Genomic DNA, 22,397 nt, shown 5'->3' with positions numbered 1-22,397 from the left:
CTGCCGAGTCTCGGAAAGTGTAGGCCAAAGAAGAACGAAGAGATCATCTGATGAAGAAGAAGAAGAAAGAAGACCCACTACGCGACCCGACGTCACGGACTGGAATCCGGAAAAAGAGCCCAGCATGAAGGGCAGCCACCGAAAAAATAGATGAAGTACTTCTCCTTATCCATACCATAAAATATCTTAAAACTTACAATTAATTAAATTAAATCAGCAATTGCGACTCCCTTCGGAAAAGGGCGTGCATTGCTTCCTCCAAAACTAGGGCCCCTTTGTGGCGTATTCCTGCTAGCCTATGAAGCGCTAGCACCGAAAGGACTTCAGCGGACGGTCTGAAGGGGAATTACGTCGGGGGCATAGGTTTTAAAAGCCTATCCTCCCGCGGTCGTACCCATAAATGGGTTTGAGAACGCTGATCCAAACGGATATGGAATGCTAATAAATCCGTCCATAAAATGTAACAAAACTTAAAACTTAGACCCGTCATTAAAATAAACCCTTAAACACGCCCGATTACAGAATTATACAGCAGAAAGGGACACTGTCCAGGCTCTGCGATTCGAAGGGAGAATTTGTGAAACTCCCGCCACTTTTGCATTCCATTATCCTTTCACTAGATCGCTTAAATTACTCTGGACTGCAGTTAAATGTTGACCTGATTACAGACTGCACCTTCATGCTTGAGAATTTGAAGGTTAAAAAACTTAAACAACTTAATTTTCTAAAATCATTGATTTTAAATAGTTAATAGTTTACAGAGCAGGTGTATATTAAGTGAGCTGAAGGTTTGTTCCCTTTCTTTGCCGAACTGTCGGCTGGCATTGGCGGGACGGCCGAGCGGGGTTTGTTATACTATATAACCAGATGACATAATACGATAACAAAATAATGTGACCCATTTGTATATAAAATGCAAACACAACATTCCTGTTTTTAATTGTAATCTAACATCATCCGGTTTTTAATTGTAAATGACATCATCCGGTTACTAATATCATGGAACATATTATGCAGAATGCAAACACATCTTAATGTGTTTGCATTGTTACAGTTTTACTGTGTAAAGTAGTGCGTGCCGCGTAAAGCTAATTTGTTTATACTCGTCTGTATTTTGGTTTTTCATATGTTGAGTGCATTATCCTGCGTATAATATTTTTGTTATTGTATTTTAACATTAATGAATGTTTATTTTCTTGCATATTTTTAGTGTTCTTCTAACATTTATAGAGGCTTTTACGTCAAAATTTAAAAGAGAGGTAAAACTCTCCATAGTCAAGCTCAGGAAATTATATGGAACGTTAATCAGTTTACGGAAAGAGAAGCCAAACGGTTCCAAACGTACCATTTATTGTTCCTTTGAAAAAGTGTATACAGAGAACTGCTACTGCATGTGAAGTTTCCGCCAGGAATGTTAAAGCTATTAGAAAAAAAAAAGAATGGGATGTCGGAGGTGGAATGCTCGTTTAAAAAACCCCCCAAATATATAAATGGGAAAGCAGAATTACTAATTTAGATGATTTAGATAATGTTTAGTCAAACGAATTGTTAACGATTTCTATTTGCAAGAAAATGCTTCCTACTGCTAAATATTTGTAATAAACTGAAAGAGGCTATTAGTTTTCAGAACGGTATATAGAGAGTCAGGAAAATTTTGGAGAAAAACAAAAAATAATAGAAATATTCTCATCGAAAATGATGAAATACGAGAACAAAGAATATGTTATTTAAGATGTGTTAAACATTACAGAAAAGAAGAAAGTCCAATTGTTTATATAGACGAAACGTATCTTCTCACATCTCAAATAAAAACAGTTGGACAGTTCTGATCAGGGCATATATTAACCTATATCAAAAGGAGACCAAGCGATAATCGTGCACGGTGGCGGCGAGATGGGTTTCATGAAAAATGCTCTGCTGATACGGAAAAGAACACGTCAAGTGGGATTATCACGACAATATGAACACTAAAAATTTCATCAAATGGATGGAAAACAAACTCTGTCCTCCTCCGCGATTGGTTGTCGTGCAGGATAAATGATGTTTACTATAATAATCAATATGATAAGGCGCCTACCGCAAAATCTAAGAAATTGGAAATGGTATCTTGGTTACAAGATAAGTAAATACCCTTTCATCCTAAAATTCTTACATTGAGCTTACAAACTATTTAAGCTGCAAAAACCAAGCCATAAGACGTTTATTTTGGATCGCCTTCTGGAAGTTCACAGTCACACAGCTATTCGCCTGCCACCATATCACCCGGATCTAAACCCCGTCGAAATGATATGGCCAAACGTAAAAGGATATGTGGCCATCATCCCCTCGATTGCAACCTTCAGCGGACATTCTCTTCCTGATCGGTGTTCTACTCGTTTGTCTTTCTTCTTATATTTTTAAGTTTTGGATTCATTTCCTAATCCTTCGCAACACTACTTTGTTTATTTTATCATCCTGTATAACATCTTTAATTTTTCTGTGAATCCACATTTTAAGCATCTCCAATATTTTCTCATACTCTTTCATTTCCATGTTTCAGCAACGTGAAATATTATACTTCAAATATATTACTTTGCCTGTCTTTTCTGTAGTTCATTGTGTAATGATACACAGAAAACCTTCTTCTCTAGATAAAATCTTCCTTCGCTGCTACTTTTTTAATTCTTACCCCATTTGCTCAATTATGTTGTCCATTGTTGATACTTGAATCATGTTATTTACTCTATCTCTTTCCATTGATAAACTTTCATAGTTTCATCTATTACCATATTCTTTTTATTACTCTTATTTATTCTCATTTCATATTCTTCATACTTTTTGTTAAAATCTTAAAAGTATATTTCAGTCCTCCTTACTATTTGCTAGCCGAACCATATCATCAGAAAATCTAGGATACTCCTCTTTTGTTGTACCTACATTCACACCTTTTTCCCCACAGAGACATACTCCAATTATTTTCTCTTGATACAGGTTGACAGAGTTGATTACAAGGGATTCTTGTTTAACTTCTCCCACCAGTCCAATCTCTTCATACTGTCTCTCCTTTTCTTATTCTTCCTCTCTTTAATTCAGGTAAAAGTCTTTTATCAATCTTCTCTTTCCAATTTATTCTATGTTTTCTAAATACATGCATCACCCTGCCTAATTTAAATCTGTCAAATGCCTTTTCCAGTTCAGTAAACATCACATACTCTTAAATTCTTTTTCATATTTCTCTCTTTGATTACTCTCAGCACTCCTATTGCAACCCTTTCCCGATGCAACTTCTAAATCCATACAGTTCTCTTATTATAATCTAATTTTTCATTCAATTTCCTGTTTAATGTAACTTACAATGTAATTCAATAATATTTTAGAAGTAGTATATTACTTTATGTAGTACAATAATAATTTTTTTTTAGAAGATTGCATGAAATTTTATCACCAGCTTCGTTCTTTGTTAAACATTCGAACAGGTATTGTTTTTTTTTTTACTATATCCTATTTAAATTTACAGTTATACTGAAAAACATAAATTATATGTATGTAAAAAACCAAAAAAATTTGTGTATGAATAGAAAATAATTAAAATATTGATGATCACTATTTTAAAATTCATCCGGATCTGATTCAATTGAAATGTTATTATGAAATGCATTGTTCCTTTGTAAACACTGAGCATGCAAAAACAATGAAATATGACCCAACCACAGAAAATGATCCTAATCACAAACCAAAACCGATAAACATTACTGGATGAGAATACATATTAATCTGAGTACATTACAGATTCTACTTAACTTTCATCGTCCCAACACTGAACAATTCTGAATAGTACTGTACCAATTTGATCAGGAAAATCAGATTATACAGATTTCCAACCGATCAGAATACATCATCTTAACTGATCACAAGTATAAAAAATTTGACCGATCAGAAAACAGCAGCTTTACTCTGATCACAACAAAAAGGAATTGACCAATAATTGAAACATATAAATATCAACTGATCGTAATTCCTTATTTTGTAGCAAATCTCAATACACAAAGGAACTGGTCAATCGAAATGCACCAAATTTTGACCGATCACAAATCTGAGCACTGTAAATATTGTATTCTAGCCGATCACAGCCACAGCCCTTTAAATTTACTGGTCATGAAGGTTTAGGCATTAAATCACTCAGAACTGTAAGTTTTTACCAACTAAAATTATTTTATTTTTTGTCTTTAGTACAATATTACGTAAATCTAATAACAAAAAAAGGATATAAAAATCATGAGATCAATCTTCTCATTCATGGGAAACATTGTTTAAGTGAAAGCTTTATCTTAAATTTTTTCACACTGCTGTTGACAAATAGCATTCATATTGTAAAGGAATAAGTCAACAGTTTTTATGTATTTTTTTTTTTTTTAGCTCTAAGGTCATTCCCATTCCATCATATGCTGTGACTCCAGTTATGAACAGAATGAAGCCTGCTGTCAGTACTACTGCTTCATTATCAAGTTCTACCTTGCCAGCTCCTAAAGAAAGGTCATCAACATCAGAAAATTTTATAGGTAATAACTGTTATTCTGTGTATAACCTATTTATTTAAAATAAATTCATGTCAGAATCATATCAGATCATTTATGTGTAATATGCAACTACTTAGTTGCACTATCTCAATGTTTTTGTTCACAATTGGTGTAATTTTTACGCAAAAAAGTTTGCCAGTCATAAACTTAATTTTGTATTTACTAATTTACTGTAGGTAAGATAACAATCTTGATGATTAATATTCAGAATTGAGCTTATTTCCAGTACCTTGGTAGATTAAATCTTCTTGTATTAAATCAAGTCAATAAAACTCATAGATTCATTTTTTAACTAAATGGCAAAAAAATAACATAAAATAATTTTAAGCAGTTTTGATCAAATCTTAAATGCTCACTTTTTGTCAATCTGTTTAAAAAGTTGATGTTTAATAATGCAATTAATTTTAACGATTAGAAATTTTACCAAACACAAAGATAACTGATATATGATTATAAATTTCTTTGATCACAAGAGTTACACACAGTCCTTCAATATTTGTTCAACACTACCATATTTCTTTCGTGTAATCAACTTTTATGACAACACATATAAAGTTGGTTACCTAATGTGTGACTGCATATATTTTTTGCTATTCTTCATTATCTTTTTTTAATAACTTTTAAAATAGGAATATATCTTTTATTGTTATTTTTCACCACTCATTTTTATAAGTACAAACAAATTTTACACTTTTCACTCCTCTTAAGGAATACAAACTTTACTATTAAAATGAGTTTCATAAGAAAAATTAATCTACAATAAATTAACAAAATGCAATGATATTCTAAATCTTTTATAATCGATAGCTTAGAAGATATATTTAAATTACTTGTGTATGTATAAGACAAACTGGGAGACGGCCAACAAAACTAGCAAAGATCCAGTCCTTGCAGAGAAATTCTTTTCAGTCAGTAATATAAACTGTAAATATATTATATATATATTATAGAACTTGTTATGGATTACTTGTCTAATCTAACCACATTCTTAAATTGGTCAATTTAAGACCAATTTTTTTATCTCTGTCAATAAGGCTAGCAACTAAATAACCATTTTCTATAAAATGATTAAACATGTTAATGTTTTCTACGCTAAACATGTTATATATAATACCCAGAAAACTTTCAGCACAATTTCTACTGGTGAAAATAATGAAAAACTTCACATAAACATAGGTCTGGAAACACTTGGTTTTCGAGTTACAGCTAGCGAAAGCTCTACTATAATTTTTGAGACCCAAATTAAGAAGTAAAGTTGGTGGTTTCTTATGTAATTAGAGCTGACAAATAGGAGAAAACAGGTCCCAGAACTGTTACTCCAGAAGTTTTTATGATAATCCAATGTAAAACACAGTATTCACGTGTTGAAGAACAAGTTTTTTTAGGTGTGCAGTACAATAGCTTTGTTAAATGACTAATAAATGCAGAAGCTTTAGTAACAAAACTTGTAGAGAATGTAATTCTGAGAAAATTTATTCAAATACACCCAATAAAAAGTAAATAAAAACTTTTAAAAATCGGTTTTTTATTGAAGTAAAACAGACAAAAATAGACAGAAAATTGTATTATTCTGTACCTAACAAACATTATTCTTAATATAGCAAAACAAAAAAATAAAGTTCATGAAATGATAAATGGTAACAGAATAATAAACCTCAGTTACAGTAATTGTTCGAAATACCCTCCTTTACAATGTACATAGCACTCTGCCCAACGTAAAACATTTCCAGTGGCTTTCCGTATCTCTCATGATCATTTTGAATATGGAAAACCACCGGAAATATTTTACATCGGGCAGAGTACATTGTGAAGGAGGGAATTTCGAACAATTATACTGTTAACTGAGGTTTGTTATTTTGTTACCATTTATCATTTTATGTATTTTATTTTTTTTTTTGTTTTCCTATATTAAGAATGATGTTTTTTAGGTACAGAAAGAATAATACGATTTTCTGTCTAATTTTCATTTGTTTTGCATCAATAAAAAACCAATTTTTAAAAGTTTTTATTTACTTTCATTGACTGTATTTACATTAATTTTGTCAGAATTAAATTCTCTAAAAGTTTTTTTACTAAAAATTCCACATTTAACAAAGCTATTGTAATACAAATGTAAAAAAAACTTGTTTTTTGACAATTTTGTGTTACATCATATATTTTCAAAACTACTGGCGTTACAGATCTGGGAACCTGTTTTATACTATTTCTAAGCTTAAGTTACATAAGAAACCAAAGATTTACTTATTAATTTGGATCCCAAAAATTACAGCACAGCTTCTTTTTATTACAAGAGCTGAAATCTGAGTAAAATCTTTCACTAGCCTTAACTCAAAAACAAAGCGTTTCCAGACCTACATTTATATGAAGTTTTTTCATTATTTTTACCAGAACATGTCTGAAAGTTTCTTCGTGAGAACTCTGTATAATGATAACTAAAGTCTACATCCAAGAAAATAGGTTGAAAATTCAATGAAAGATATAAGAATGTCCATGTGGTTGTATGTAGCAGTTGGTCATATACGATCAATAACAATCTTATATGTAAAATAATGAGAATAGAAGATTCATAATTTTTCACTTTCCTGAAATTTCAAGAAATAATCTTAATGAAATTGTATCATGTTATTTGAGCTGTCTGAAATACTCGTTTGGGTGAGTACTACTCACCCAAGGATCTTTTGATCCTTGAGGGAGAACAAAAGTCACACAAACTAATACTTCTTTAGCCTTTCTGATGCATCACACAGGAAGGTGATGAGACTTAGTTATATTCTCACTGATAACACATTTAATGTTCCTGCTATTGAAGATTTCATTTCCAGTCAGAATTTTGACAATAATAATAATGATGTCAACTGAAAATTGCAGGATCATATATTTTTAAAGAGATTCATTCTATGATGAAGAAATAAAAAATTCAGAAAGTTAGGTTTTTCTTTCAGCATTTTTACTCAAATCCAATTTTTGGTTCCATCTAATAATATCATTTGGATTACTGTCTTATAAGTTTGGAGCTTGCTATGATGGGAAATCAGTTTAAAGCTTACTGGTTTCTTACACGCATATAAACTTTTGTTTACAATGAATTTAAAGTTCTATAGAATTTTAAACAAATTTTACAGTTAGAAATATTTTATTTTTTACATATCATAAACTGTAATGAGTGATATTTTTTTTCTATTCAGAGGAAGATTTGCCGATACATTCTACTTTATTTCTTCAGACTCGACCAATGGAACCAGATTGGGGATCATTATTGGTGTCTGTTGAAAGTGGTAGGATACAGATGTGGTCCCATCACAAATCAGGTGGACTAATTGACCAGTTTATTGCCCATAATAGCTTGGGTAATTATGTAATTGTTATGGGTACTGATTCAAAGAATACTTATCTTTTTACTGGTGAGCATTTAAATTATAACTATACTCCTCCATATTTCATATTTAATAAAAAAATGTTACATTTGAAAATGTTGCTTAAAAATATATTATTTTTAAAATAAAATGAAAATGCTTTATTTTTTTGCTTAAAATGTATTATTATTATTTTTTTAACATGATTATCTCAGAAAAATAACTAAATTGGAAATTCAGTATTTAGTTCAACTTTTGTTAACTTTGTTTCATACAATGTTAATTTTTGTTGTATTCATTATGGGCTTAACTGGACAGATGAATAAATGAATTAATTATTTATTCTGATTTTTTTACATATTTCCATTTGGTAGAATTGAATGTTTTTATTCATCAGAACAAATTAATAGAATCGATCTCACGGAGATTAAATATCTTTAAGGTAACAGCATTATTGGTTTTTTACATGGTTTTTGATTTACTTCAAGCTTGATATTCTGTTCTATAAAAAAGATAAAATTTTTTTTATTCGATCTTAACTTATCTAATCCAACTTTTTTTGTCATTTTAACATACATTTTATTTACAGTAATGTTGGTAATTTTTTCATATTATCTTTTTCATATCTTCACTTAAAAAAAATTAAAATGAACTTTCTATTTGCTAATTCCTATTGTTATTTTATATTGTCTAACTATTACACCTCCCTCTATGAATCATGAGCCCTTGCCGTTGGTGAGGGGGCTTGGGTGCTCAGTGATACAGAGTAGCTGGACCGAAGGTGCAACCATGTCGGAGAGATATCTGTTGAGAGCCAGACTAAGGAAAGATTCCTGAAATAGGGCAGCAGCTCTTTCAGTAGTTGTTAAGGACATAAGTCAGGACGACTTAAACGGCCATATCAACATCACTCAGTCCTCTGAGAACAGCGCAGCTGAAAGCAATGGAAAATTACAGCTGCTTTTTTTCCAAGAAAATGTAGCTCTCTGCATTTTCATATAGCAATGATGGAGGCGCCTTCCTTGGTAAAATATTCTGGAGGTAAACTAGTCCCCCGTTTGGATCTCCGAGTGGGGACTACTAAGGAAGGGGTCACCAGAAAATTAAAAAATAACATTCTACTAGTCGGAGCGTGGAATGTTAGAAGTTTAAAAAAGGTTGGTAGGTTAGAAAATTTAAAGAGTGAAATGGATAGGATATATGTAGATGAAGTAGGAATTGGTTCGGTTCGGGGAGAAGAGGAAAACGACTTTTGGTCAGGTGATTTTAGAATAATTAACTCAGTTTCAAATAATGGGCAGGCAGGAGTAGGTTTCGTAATTAACAAGAAGATAGGGAAGAGAGTAGAGTATTTCAAAATGCATAGCGATAGAATCATTATAATAAGGATAAAATCAAAACCTAAACCGACAACGATTGTTAACGTCTATATGCCTATAAGCACCCATGATGATGATGAGGTAGAGTGTGTATATGAAAAAATAATGAAGCAATTAAACACATAAAAGCAGATGAAAATTTAATAATAGTTGGAGATTGGAATGTAAGCATTGGAAAAGGCAAGGAAGGAAATATAGTGGGTGAATACAGGCTGGGCAAAAGGAATGAAAGAGGGGACCGCTTATAGTTTTGCACGAAGTATAATTTAGTAATTGCCAACACCCAGTTTAAAAATCATAATAGAAGAATATACGCATGGAAAAAGCCAGGCGATACTGCAAGGTATCAGATAGATTATATCATAGTTAAACAAAGATTTTGAAATCAACGTTGACTGCAAAACTTACCCTGGAGCAGATAACATTGATAGCGACCATAATTTAGTGATAATGAAATGTAGATTGGAGTTTAAAAACCTGAAGAAAAGGTGTCAGATGAATCGGTGGAATTTAGAGAAGCTTGAGAAAGAGGAGGTAAAGAAGATTTTTGAGGAGGACATCACAAGATGTCTGAGTAAAAAAGATAAGGTAGAAAATGTAGAAGAAAAATGGGAGAATGTTAAAAAGGAAATTCTTAAATCAGCAGAAACGAACTTAGGCGGAACAAGGAGAACTGGTAAAAAACCTTGGGTTTCAGACGATATATTGCAGCTGATGGATGAACGTAGAAAATATAAGAATGCTAGTGTTAAAGAAAGTAAAAGGATCTATTGACAATTAAGAAATACTATTAACAGGAAGTGCAAACTAGCGAAAGAAGAGTTGATTAAAGAAAAGTGTTCAGAAGTGGAAAGAGAAATGAACATTGGTAAAATAGACGGAGCATACAGGAAAGTTAAGGAAAATTTTGGGGTACATAAAGTAAAATCCAATAATGTGTTAAACAAAGATGGTACACTGATTTATAATACGAAAGGTAAAGTTTATAGGTTGGTGGAATATATTGAGAGTTATACAGAGGAAATGAATTAGAAAATGTTGTTATAGAGGAAGAAGAGAATGAAATGGGAGAAACAATACTGAGATCTGAATTTAAGAAAGCATTAAGAGTTTTGAATAGCAGAAAGGCTTCTGGAATAGGTGGAATACCTGCAGAATTACTGTGCTGTGCAGGTAAGGAAGTGATTAATAGATTACACAAACTGGTGTGTAACATTTATGAAAAAGGAGAAGTTCCGTCAGACTTCAAAAAAAGTATTATAGTCCTGATACCAAAGAAAGCAGGAGCACATAAATGTGAAGGATACAGAACAATTAGTTATGCATCAAAAACATCTTAATTAGAATTCTGTACAGAAGAATTGAGAGGAGAGTGGAAGAAGTGTTAGGAGAAGACCAATTTGGTTTCAGGAAAAGTATAGGGACAAGGGAAGCAATTTTAGGCATCAGATTAATAGTAGAAAGAAGATTAAAGAAAAACAAACCAACATACTTGACGTTTATAGACCTAGAAAAGGCATTCGATAACGTAGACTGGAATAAAATGTTCAGTATTTAAAAAAAATTAGGGTTCAAATACAGAGATAGAAGGACAATTGCTAATATTTACAGGAACCAAACAGCAACAGTAATAATTGAAGAACATAAGAAAGAAGTCGTAATAAGAAAGAGAGTCTGACAAGGATGTTCCCTATCCCCGATACTTTTTAATCTTTACATAGAACTAGCAGTTAATGATGTTAAAGAACAATTTAGATTCGGAGTAACAGTACAAGGAGAAAAATAAAGATGCTATGATTTGCTGATGATATAGTAATTCTAGCTCAGAGTAAAAAGGATTTAGAAGAAACAATGAATGGCATGGATGAAGTCCTACACAAGAACTACCGCATGCAAATAAACAAGAACAAAACGAAAGTAATGAAATGTAGTAGAATTAACAAAGATGAACCACTGAATGTGAAAATAGGAGGAGAAAATATTATGGAGGTAGAAGAATTTTGTTATTTGGGAAGTAGAATTATACTAAAGATGGACGAAGCAGGAGCGATATAAAATGCCAAATAGCACAGGCGAAACGAGTCTTGAGTCAGAAATATAATTTGTTTACATCAAAAATTAATTAAAATGGTAGGAAAAGATTTTTGAAAGTATATGTTTGGAGTATCGCTTTATATGGAAGTGAAACTTGAACGATAGGAGTATCTGAGAAGAAAAGATTAGAAGCTTTTGAAATGTGGTGCTATGGAAGAATGTTAAAAATCAGATGGGTGGATAAAGTGACGAAGAGGTACTGCGGCAAATCGATGAAGAAAGAAGCATTTGGAAAAATATATCTAAAAGAAGAGACAGACTTATAGGCTATATATTAAGGCATCCTGGAATAGTCGCTTTAATATTGGAGGGACAAGTAGAAGGAAAAATTTGTCTAGGCAGGCAACCTTTGGAATATGTAAAACAGATTGTTAGGGATGTAGGATGTAGGGGGTATACTGAAATGAAACAAGTAGCACTAAATAAGGAATCTTGGAGAGCTGCATCAAACCAGTCAAATGACTGAAAATAAAAAAAAAGCTATTACACAGCAGATTGTCTATAATTATTTTTTTAGCAGGTCTGAAAATATCTATTCAAGCAAACTCCTCTTATGTTTTACTGATCCCTTGAATGATGCATTTTATTTCAAACTAAGTTGAATATATAGAATAAGAATAATAAATATGGTATCGTAAATATTTAAAATATTTATTGTCACAATATTTATTTTTTATTATAAATTTTAGATATATTTTTTATATTTTAATTAAAAAAACTGAAGAATTAACTCTCCATGCATGAAATATATAGTTCTATTTGATCTATCTTTTTTGGCGTGATTGTTAATGTCAGCAGTCCTGAAGAAACAAGTCTGGTCTAAAGCAAAACCCCTTCAGTTATTTGTAAATAACTGGAGTTTCAATAAGGATGCAACCCCTTTGTCTGACGACAAGAATTTATTATAAAAATATTAATGTTAATAAATTACTTACACAACAGTATTCAAATTACTTTTAATAACTTTACAACAGATGTTCAAAATGTTTTCTTGTGATTCCGATGCAGGTTCATAAATGTTTCAAAACATTTGTAGCTATTTTTCATAATGTTTGAAATCTCACTTTCAATAACCTTCAATTCAAGTGTATGAGGATTGTTTTTTGAAACTAAACTTTTTAAATACTCCCATAGGATAAAGTCTGCCGGTGTAAGATCTGGGTATCTTGGAAGCCACAACCCTTTTGATATCAAACGATGGTCAAAAACTTCCTGTAACTTATCCAGAGTTTCATTCATTAGTGGCGTGATACACTGCGTTATCCTGCAGGAACAAACATTTTCGTGTAAATTTAACATGGTAATAAACTCTGTGATTAAGTTGCGATAAACCACACCATCTACAGATTTGTAAAAAAATAAAGGCCCTATTACACAACGTCAGGAGATCACACACAAACACCAATTTTACATGCATGTAATGGTCGTTCATAAAATGCATGAAGATTTTCAGTGATCCATATTTGGCAGCTTTGGCTGTTAATGTAGCCGTCCGAGTGGTACCGTCCCTTATTGCCGAAGTAAACGCAATCCAAAATTTCAATAACGTTGTCATCAACAAGAGAATTCTCTACTGAACAAAGATATTGTATTGATCTTTTCTTTCCAGGACATTTCAACGAGCTTTCCCTTCCACACCCGTGGGCAAACCCTGGCCCCTGCTATTGAGCAATGGCAGCACCTGTTTTAAAATTTAACCAATCACACCTCGTATTAAAATATCGTATCACATTTGTTATTAAAAAACGTTTACATTTCACCAATGTTCATATTAATAATAATCATTTATTTATGGTCTTTTTTGTTTAATTTAATCCTTGAAAAAAAGAAGTTTTTAACTAATGAGAAAATTATAAACAAAAAATTTCAAAACTTTACCAGGAATCACATTCCTAGGATCTTCTCTATAAAAAAACACTACTTTAAAATTTATTATAGAAGATTTATTAAATTTGGACACTTACTATTTTGTATGTGTTCTTAGTTCTTTATACGCATACATGTGAATGATACTTCACATAATGATCCTCTCTCTTTTATATTGGGCTGGAATATGTATAGAGTTAATGCAATCTTGTTTCAAATTTTAGGTGATACTAGTGGATTCATAGGAGTTTGGTTAATGACCAACTTTGGAGTACCAGCCGTAGAACATATTAAGATTGATATAGATAAATTAAAAAATAAGTTTTGTTATTTTGGGAAGTTTAACTCAGTACAGTCAACACAAGACTATCCTATATTACTTTCTTCCTATCAAGCACATTTAATGACTGTTACTCATCTTGAATATCTAGATAGTATGGAAATTCTTATCAGGTAACATGTGATCATTTCACTTTTTATCAAAAATTAGAATAAATCAAACAACTATAATAGTAAAATGTTCTAAATATTAGTTGCAGATGTTTTTATAATCAATTTTATGAAAAAGATTCTCATTTGTGTTTGAAAATATCAGTATAAATAAATATGGTTAAAATAAATAGTGTAAATAAAAAAACAATGTGAACTGAATTAATTGCTTGAATTTTAATCTGCAGATCATGATATTTTTATTGTTAATGCATTTCTAAACACATGAAATTCTAAATTTCTATACCAAATTACAAGCACTAAACCAGAAAATGAGAAGAGAGGAAAAATACCTGAAATTTAAAAACTTAAAAAAACTTAGACCCACTTGAAAAAGGTTTCACTTAATTTACTTCATCAAAGTAATCCTTTAATCAGGCATCTTGCTTAAGTATGAAAATTCATTGTTTTTTTTCCTTTTTTTTATGTCATTTTTTTTTATACGGTACATTATTTGCTTATTTGGGTTTATTTAATTTTTTTGCAATTTTTTGCAATTTTTTTGCAATTTTTTGCAATTTTTGATTTTTAAGTTTAGTTTTTCAACAAAAATTTTTTCGTTATAATAAGATATTTATATTATATCATTCAATTGATTAATTATTATATTACAAAAAAGAAAAAAGATAGTTATATTATAATATATATATTATATATAGTAATATATTTATTTAAATATATCTATTTCTCCCTTTAATATTTAATCTTATTAAATATAATATTTTAATATATAAGAGTTATATAAATTAAAAAATTTATTATATAATAAATAACCTCTTATATTTAATTAAGAATTTTAATATAATATAGATTTTTATTTAAATGTAAAATAGTTTTTGTAAAGATAATCATCTAAAATAAATTATTTAATTAAATGCATCAGTAAGATATTTAATAAAAATTATTCTTATTTTTAGTTAAATAGTTAATTTATAAGGATTTAATTAAAAATAACTTTTAATTAAATTAAATAGGATTTTATTAAAAATAATTTTATTCATTTAAATAAATTTTAAAGTTTAAAAAACCTAAGGAATATAATTATATTATAATAAGTATATCTAAAAATACATAATTATTAAAAAAAAAAAAAAAAAAAAAAAACAAACCCACTAAATAAACAAATCAATTATTTAATACACAAAAAAGGATTAAAGAAAAAAGAAAAAAATAAATTTTAACATAAGGTTAATCTATCTAAATAATCTCTTCTAGAATTACGAATTAAAAAAACCAATAAAGAAAGTCCTAAAACACCATCACAAACACCAAACACCAAACACCAAATAAATAACTAAAAAATAATAATCAAAATCAAAATAACCTATAAACCCAAAAATAAAAAAAAAAGAATAAAGCAATAAATATTCAAGCCCCAAAAGACATAAAAGAAAATGCCTACGAACAAATAAAAAAATAATTAATCTAAAAAAATAACCAAAAAAATAAATAATTATCATAAGTCAAGTTTAGGATAGTTTAAAAAAAACAATGATCTTGTAAATCATAATTTTAAAAAATTTATCTAAACAAAATCAGTAAAGAAAAAATCATCTTTAGTATCCAAAACTAATATTTTATATTAAAATACTTACTGAATTTTCACAAAATATTTAATTTTATCAAACATTATTGTATCACCAATACTTAAACACCCCATATCACTAGGATCAATAATAATTTTCCAAACAGCCTTGATGTGCAGAAATAATTCAATAATAATTAAATCATCATGATATCTTTACATTATATTCCTAACAACAGTAGGAGGACTAATAATTATATTTATATACATATCAAGAATCGCATCAAATGAAAAATTCAAACCAAGAACAAAAATTTTTTTAATATGAATACTAGTAATATTAACCTCTATTGTAATAAGAAATATAGACCCAACAACAGAAATAACTACTAAACTCAATGAAATAAAAGAAATAACAACAGAATTAACTGAAGAAAAATCAACAAGAAAATTTTTTAGAATATATAAAATAAACATTACAATTACAATAATATTTATCCTAATTATTACAATAATCTCAGTAAATAACATCGTAAGAACATTTGAAGGACCACTTAAGTGGTCCTTCAAGGACCACTGGTAACCAGCTAAGTTTTTAGTATAATTAAAAAAAGAAGAGAAATATTTATAAAAAACTTAAAGGACCAGCTAAGATATAGAACCCGAAGTAGGTGCCTCAACATGAGCCCTAGGCAACCACAAATGAAATCCAAATAAAGGAAACTTAATCAAAAAATAAAATAAAATAATAAACGTTAAATAATTATTCAGCAAAAAATCAAAAAATAAATAATTAAAATAACCATAAAAACTATTTAAATAAAAAATTCTAAATAAAAAGGGAAAAGAACCAAAAAGAGTATAAAAAATTTAAAAAAATCCCGCACTTAAACGCTCAGGCTGATAACCCCACCCAAAAATCAACAAAAATAAAGGAATTAATCTACACTCAAAGAAAAAATAAAAATAAAAAAAATCAATAACAATAAAATCCAAAAACAAAAAAAATAATAAAAAATGAAAACAAAAAATATAAACCTTAGACAACAAATCAAAATAATAATGTAAATAAACAGATAACAAAACAACAATAAAAATTCAAATACTCAAGCAACAAAAAATATATGAAACCCTATCAATTATAAAAAAATAAGAAATAGAAATAAAAAAATCAAAAAAAAAAAAAAAAAAAAAAAAAAACCCCACTAAATAAACAAATCAATTATTTAATACACAAAAAAGGATTAAAGAAAAAAGAAAAAAAATAAATTTTAACATAAGGTTAATCTTATGTTAAAATTTAAAGCCATTATGTTAAAGGAAAGCCATTCAAGAGTGCTCATCAAGCTGAAAAGAACATTGCAGAAAAACTTCCCATTATATTTAATGTCTTTAGCTAAAATTATTATGAAGATATTAAAATTACAGGGAAAAGTGTCATATTGCATTAAAAATTTAATTACTGTTAAGTGGTGAATACCTAAGGATATTCAGCTTGGGTAGAGAGAGGTAAATAAGTTTCATCAGAACTCTGAAATTGTTATTAAGTGTGATGAGAAATTTCAACATATAAAGTAATGTAGATAATAGACAAATGAATGAATTTTTTATCAGTTAGTCATTTGCTGCCCTAAGCACTGATCATCATTGTTATTCTACTGATTGGTGTCAGATATTGCTTAACTCAGAAGAGCAAAAATCCTAAGAAAATGAAGTAAAAAAAACTTAAGATACCCTCCTTGACAATAACAAAACATCCTTAAATTTGAACTATTGTTTCATATTTAGTAGGTATAGAGTTCCTTTGAAAGTACTGCATTTCTAAAATAAAAAAAAATAAAAAATACTGTGTTGCTGTTAATTCCAAAATATTTAATGATATAAATTTGTAATTTATTTAGTAATAATTTACAAAAGCAATTGTAGAAGAATATTTACAATTTTATAAATATATATTTTAAAAACTCTTGCACAGTTATGTGCAAGAATACAGACTTTTCGTTCCTCTTATACTTTGGCATCACTATCTGATTTTCAGAGTACATGCATTCAATTCAATTAACTTAGTAGACCCTACACCCAAGCATCAAGTTTCAATTTAGTCACCACTGTGATTTACTGCATAAGCACATGTGGGTAATTGTTTATAATTAGGGTTTCGCCTGTGATTTTGAAAAAAATTGGAATATAACTTAGATCCCAAAGTTATTTGTTACAATTGAAATTTTTCTCAGAAAGCCTTTCACATTCCTCGTAAGTTACACAGTACCTTCACCAAAAATTTTGTTGCGTTCATCTAGTGAGAGGCTAGAGTTGTCTCCATGTAAAACAATTATGCTACAGATAACTGGGCGAAGAAGGATTCCTCGAATCTTGGTGAGGCTGAAAGGCATTGATGTGACTCTTGACAAGAACCCAATGCACTGTCCCAATGTACGAAATAATCCAATACGTCCATCTTCCATTGCTGTCGCTGTCCACCTCTCTTGCCACCTTATGAGCTCCTTCCTGGCTTCTCCAGTATCTGGCAAGACACTTCTCCGTCAAAAAATTAGTGACAGCACATCAGTGATCACCAGAGCTGCCCTGAGCAAGGTTATTCTATGTGTCTACGCCTCACTCAGAGCCAGCCTGCAGTATATACTGTGCAACTGAGCTCTATTGCATTTCTTCTTCAGAGCGTTATAGCAAACTGGGATTGCATATAACACAACTGAAACAACATAGCCGCAGTAATCCTTCTTTTGGAGGCTCGAGGGCCACCCACATTCCCCATTAAAGCAACCACCGCAGACATAACTCTCTCCTTCTTCTTGCATGTTTCTGTGACATGTGCTGTGAACCCCCTCGTCCTGTCAAGTCAGTACTACTAAATACTTGGATCTTATCAAGAGTCACATCAATGCCGTCATCATACCTGTCAGGTATTCCTGAATTACTCTGACCAAGGTGAATTACACCTTTCTCTTTTCCACCTGTTTGATGATAGCCTTCCATCTGACATTATTAAAAGCATTTTTAATGTCTACCATAATCACAGTGTGTATTCTCCTGATATGCCTCAATGCACGGAATGCTTCCTGTGCAGGAGGCACAGGAAGGTGGACTTCTGAATGGCCCAGTGGTTGACAGGCCATGAGTCCTTGGGGTCTACCTCTATGCCAGGGCGAGGCGAGAGATGCTGATGTGTCAATACTGTCACGAAGAGGAGGATGTGATACATACTTTCTAAGGTGCCCCAGATGGCGTTGGAGTATCCATTTGAAAGGGAAGTTTCCCCAGAAGAAATACTGAAAACTATGATTGGATCGGTAGAGAGTTGGAACCAATGTGGGGATTGGTTCAGACATGTCCTTGCCAAAGAACTGGAGGAAGAACGGCTCTGATGTAAGGAAGTAAGCCAGAGGATGAGGGTGGAAGGCAGCTCGCAGGGGCGGGCAGTGGGGGGCCCAACAGGATCGTTGCTGCTGGGTGCCTTCGCAGGACACTGAAAGCCTTCATTCTGCTACATCCTTTTCGAAATTTAACCTTCTATCTGACATTATTAAAAGCATTTTTAATGTCTACCATAATCACAGTGTGTATTCTCCTGATATGCCTCAAGCATACCATTTTACTGTATCATGTTCAATGTGTACATAAATATGTGCTCAAAGTCATTTTCAAGAGCGGCTTCTGAATTTGTGAATTGTATTATAGTAATATTTTACATTTAATGTATTACCTTAACATTATTTCATGTGTTTGTATTTATTTTACAACTTTTAGTTTGTTTTTATATTTAAAATTTATCTTATATTGGCATGATCTATAATGTATTATTTTTTCCAATTTATTTCAGTCATCTCATTTATTTATTTCCTAAGAATATTAAACTAATTAGCATTTATAACTGAAAAACTGATTATTAACTATAATTTTCACTTCAAACAACTCTGAATTAGTTTATTTTATTTCCTGGTAATGTAATTTTCTCTCAAATGTCAAAACATTTTATAAAACTTTTCTACAAGTTTTGAGTTCTTTGCTATCTACCAGCCTCTTTTACTTTAATGATTGCTACAGTATTAATGATTTGCCCCTTTACTTTCAGTAAACCTTTCTTCCATAATAATATAATCTAGACATGTGAGAAACCTGTCATTATGTTAGAAAAACCTATCTCACATTAATTACTTGGGTTTACTTTTTCAAATATGTAATTTTTATTTAGTCATTTACTATTTTCTAGTATTATAATTCGGTCTTAAAAAAAATATCAGCCTTACACATGTACCAGTTCTCAGTCATTAAAATTTATAAGAAAAATATATATATTATTTATTAACAATATATTATTACATATATTTAGTAAATTAATGGATTTTAGCAATGACAAGAAAAAGTATATTAAATCTTACACCTGTCAAGTCATCTAAACCAGTGAGAAAAATTGGTAAACTAATTCTTTATAGTAAAAAATGATTTTTTTTAAATAATAAAAATTTTTATTTGTTTAGTTGCAGTGTTGATAAGTCAGTCAGATTCTGGTCACTAGGAGGGCAGTACTTGGGAACTTTAGGTGGTCTTCAACGCTGGCCTAATTTTGTTCCAGATGAACTTGTTGATAATGTATTAAGAAATACAGAAAGACGAATACCTCCTGATATTGAAAGGATTGCTTCTAAAACAACATTACAGGTGATGAATAGTAATTATGTACGCAAAGAGCTTTGATAATAATAATAATAATAATAATAATATAATTTTGAATAATATTGAGATTTGCAGTTGCATGGTGTACAACATGGTGGAATTAGTGCATGTCATGTTACAGTTATTACAGAATAAAGTTTTTACCTTTCTTAGGGAGAGTTAATACAACAGTAAGAAAATAAATTTCTATTTAACACTTAGATATATATAATTTGAAACACTTAAAATATCCTTCTGTTACATTAATTTTTGAATTATATATAAAGTGTGTCCTCCTATACATGACAGTTTGAAGATAATGAATGATATTCCTGTTATTATAAAAATTTAGGTTTATTTCATTTAATGAACACAAAATAAATAAACAAATTCCATATTTCAATCTTAGTTATACATAATTACTGTTACCAAATAAGTACTCTATAGTAGAAGTTGCATTATTTTCATATTTTAAAAATATATACTAGTATTTTTAAAATACATGCAAATTTTTGTCCATCCAAATTTAAAGGGAGTTGAAGAATTGTACTCCATAGAAACCATGTGTTCAGCACACTCTATACACATTGCTTGTAAGTTGTACCCTATCTTTTTCAAAGAGGCTAATGGAAGTATATCAAAGAAAGATGATTTTCTCTCTGTATTTTAATTAAAGTTATTTCTTATGCCTAAAAAAATTAATTACAAAAAATATTTGCACCCTGCAACTAAATATAGGTATTCCAAACTGGCTGGAAAATCATAACTTACCATCAAGCACTTCTTCACTTTGGGAGTACAATATTGTTTTCAGAGTTGGTTGAGTCTTGCTAGCAACAAAAATACTACTAATGCCATAGCTTCCTGATGTTGCATTCCTCAGACACTTGTGTTTACATTTTTCTAAAATGATTAATCTTGTGTTTTTTTTTTTTTAATGTATATTCATACACAAAAATTTACAAAATAAAATGTTTAACAAATGAAGACAAAACAGTAAAACAGACTTCTAAGCTTGTATCTAATTACAAGCATCTCAATAACTTACTTTCAAATGTATAAGCAAAACATGACTTCATTGAAAAAAAATATTGTGAAAAAATATCTTTTTGATTAAAAAAAAACTGAAAATGAAGGAATCTTCAAAAGCATTTAAAATAAAGGCTAATAATTTAATTGGAATAGTTATCGCATTATATTATAATTACTTAATTATATTATGTCAACAGGTGATTGGTTTTAGTGAAGATCAAGTAATTACTAGCTCTCAACATGAGAAAGACATTGAAAAGTTTTTATCTGAAAAGAGATTTTTATACACTGTTTATGGAAAAAGTTGTAGTGATCCTATTTTAGGTAACTATTATAAATTACCCTCCAGAGGATTAAGAAGAATACATCAGCCAAAGATTGATGTCAACACAGGCCCAAGAGTAAGGATCTTAAAAATAATCTTTTTTAATGTAATTTAAGCTACTAACCACATATGCTCTAAGCTTGTCCAAGTGAATCTGAAAGGGGTATGAAATGTAAATTTTTTAGTATATGAAAAATGATTGGATCCTGACTGAAATTTAGACAGAGACCTTTCAAACGAAAAGCTGGGTACTCTTCCATTAATGGAAAACCACTGTTGTATTTTTCTACTTTGCATTGGAATAATGCTAAAGTATTCATTATTTAATTTTCTCTTGTTTGTTCATTTATTTATTTATTATTTTATGTTTGTTCTCAATTGATTTAATTTTATCAATATAATAAAGATATTTGTTCTTTTCAGAACAGAAGTTTAGGTTGAAGCTGAATACCCTGGTCAAGATTTCAACTTGACTCCTGGGCTAACACAACAATTGCTTTTGTTTAATTCTGAGAACTCACAAAGTAAATGACTCTTTTCAGAGCCAACCTGTTTCACCTAACAGGGGTAAGCACCCTGGAAACTGGGTTACTAAACAAACCCTTTTTAGGGTCACCAATATTCTAGCTGTCTCTTCTCACCCTCTGATGATACCTGGTGCTCAAAATGGGATGAAGATTTCAAAAGCTGTTCAATACCACCTCTCATAAGAGGATGAATATAACTATGGCACCCTATGTAAACATTTTCTTAAGAACTATTCAAGGTATTAATATTTAATTAATAATTAAAAAACCCACTTACCAACAATTCTTTTATGCATACGTTCAACCGCTTTCAGAATAAAATTCCATTATCAGCAACTTAAAGAACGTATGTTATAATCTTAATAAAACTAAAACTTCTTCATACATTATGAATTCATAATGACAGGTTGTTAAGTCGACATAATTTTAAACATTTGACGACCACTGTTATATTATATTACATTATATAACAAATTTACATGACGATGAAGAAGTTTTAGTTTTATTAAGATTATAACATACATTTTTTAAGTTCCTGATGATGGAATTTCATTCTGAAAGTGCTTGAACATATGCA

At 30.1% G+C, this 22,397-nt stretch overlaps 1 protein-coding gene across 1 annotated transcript in view; it reads left to right on the top strand.

Annotated features, from left to right (window-relative positions):
* LOC142320820 (WD repeat-containing protein on Y chromosome-like) overlaps positions 1–21,734 on the top strand; it is an 89,341-nt gene extending 67,607 nt beyond the window's left edge. The window contains exons 11-16 of the mRNA XM_075358795.1: positions 4,396–4,538; positions 7,742–7,957; positions 13,473–13,701; positions 19,762–19,942; positions 21,166–21,369; positions 21,717–21,734. Of these exons, the coding sequence (XP_075214910.1) occupies positions 4,396–4,538; positions 7,742–7,957; positions 13,473–13,701; positions 19,762–19,942; positions 21,166–21,369; positions 21,717–21,734 (991 nt within the window). The remainder of the gene's footprint in view (positions 1–4,395; positions 4,539–7,741; positions 7,958–13,472; positions 13,702–19,761; positions 19,943–21,165; positions 21,370–21,716) is intronic.
* Positions 21,735–22,397: the final 663 nt, after the last annotated feature.

Source organism: Lycorma delicatula, chromosome 3, assembly GCF_047948215.1.
Source record: "Lycorma delicatula isolate Av1 chromosome 3, ASM4794821v1, whole genome shotgun sequence".
Classification (NCBI taxonomy): Eukaryota; Metazoa; Arthropoda; class Insecta; order Hemiptera; family Fulgoridae; genus Lycorma; species Lycorma delicatula.
This window is presented reverse-complemented; position numbering and strand designations above follow the sequence as displayed.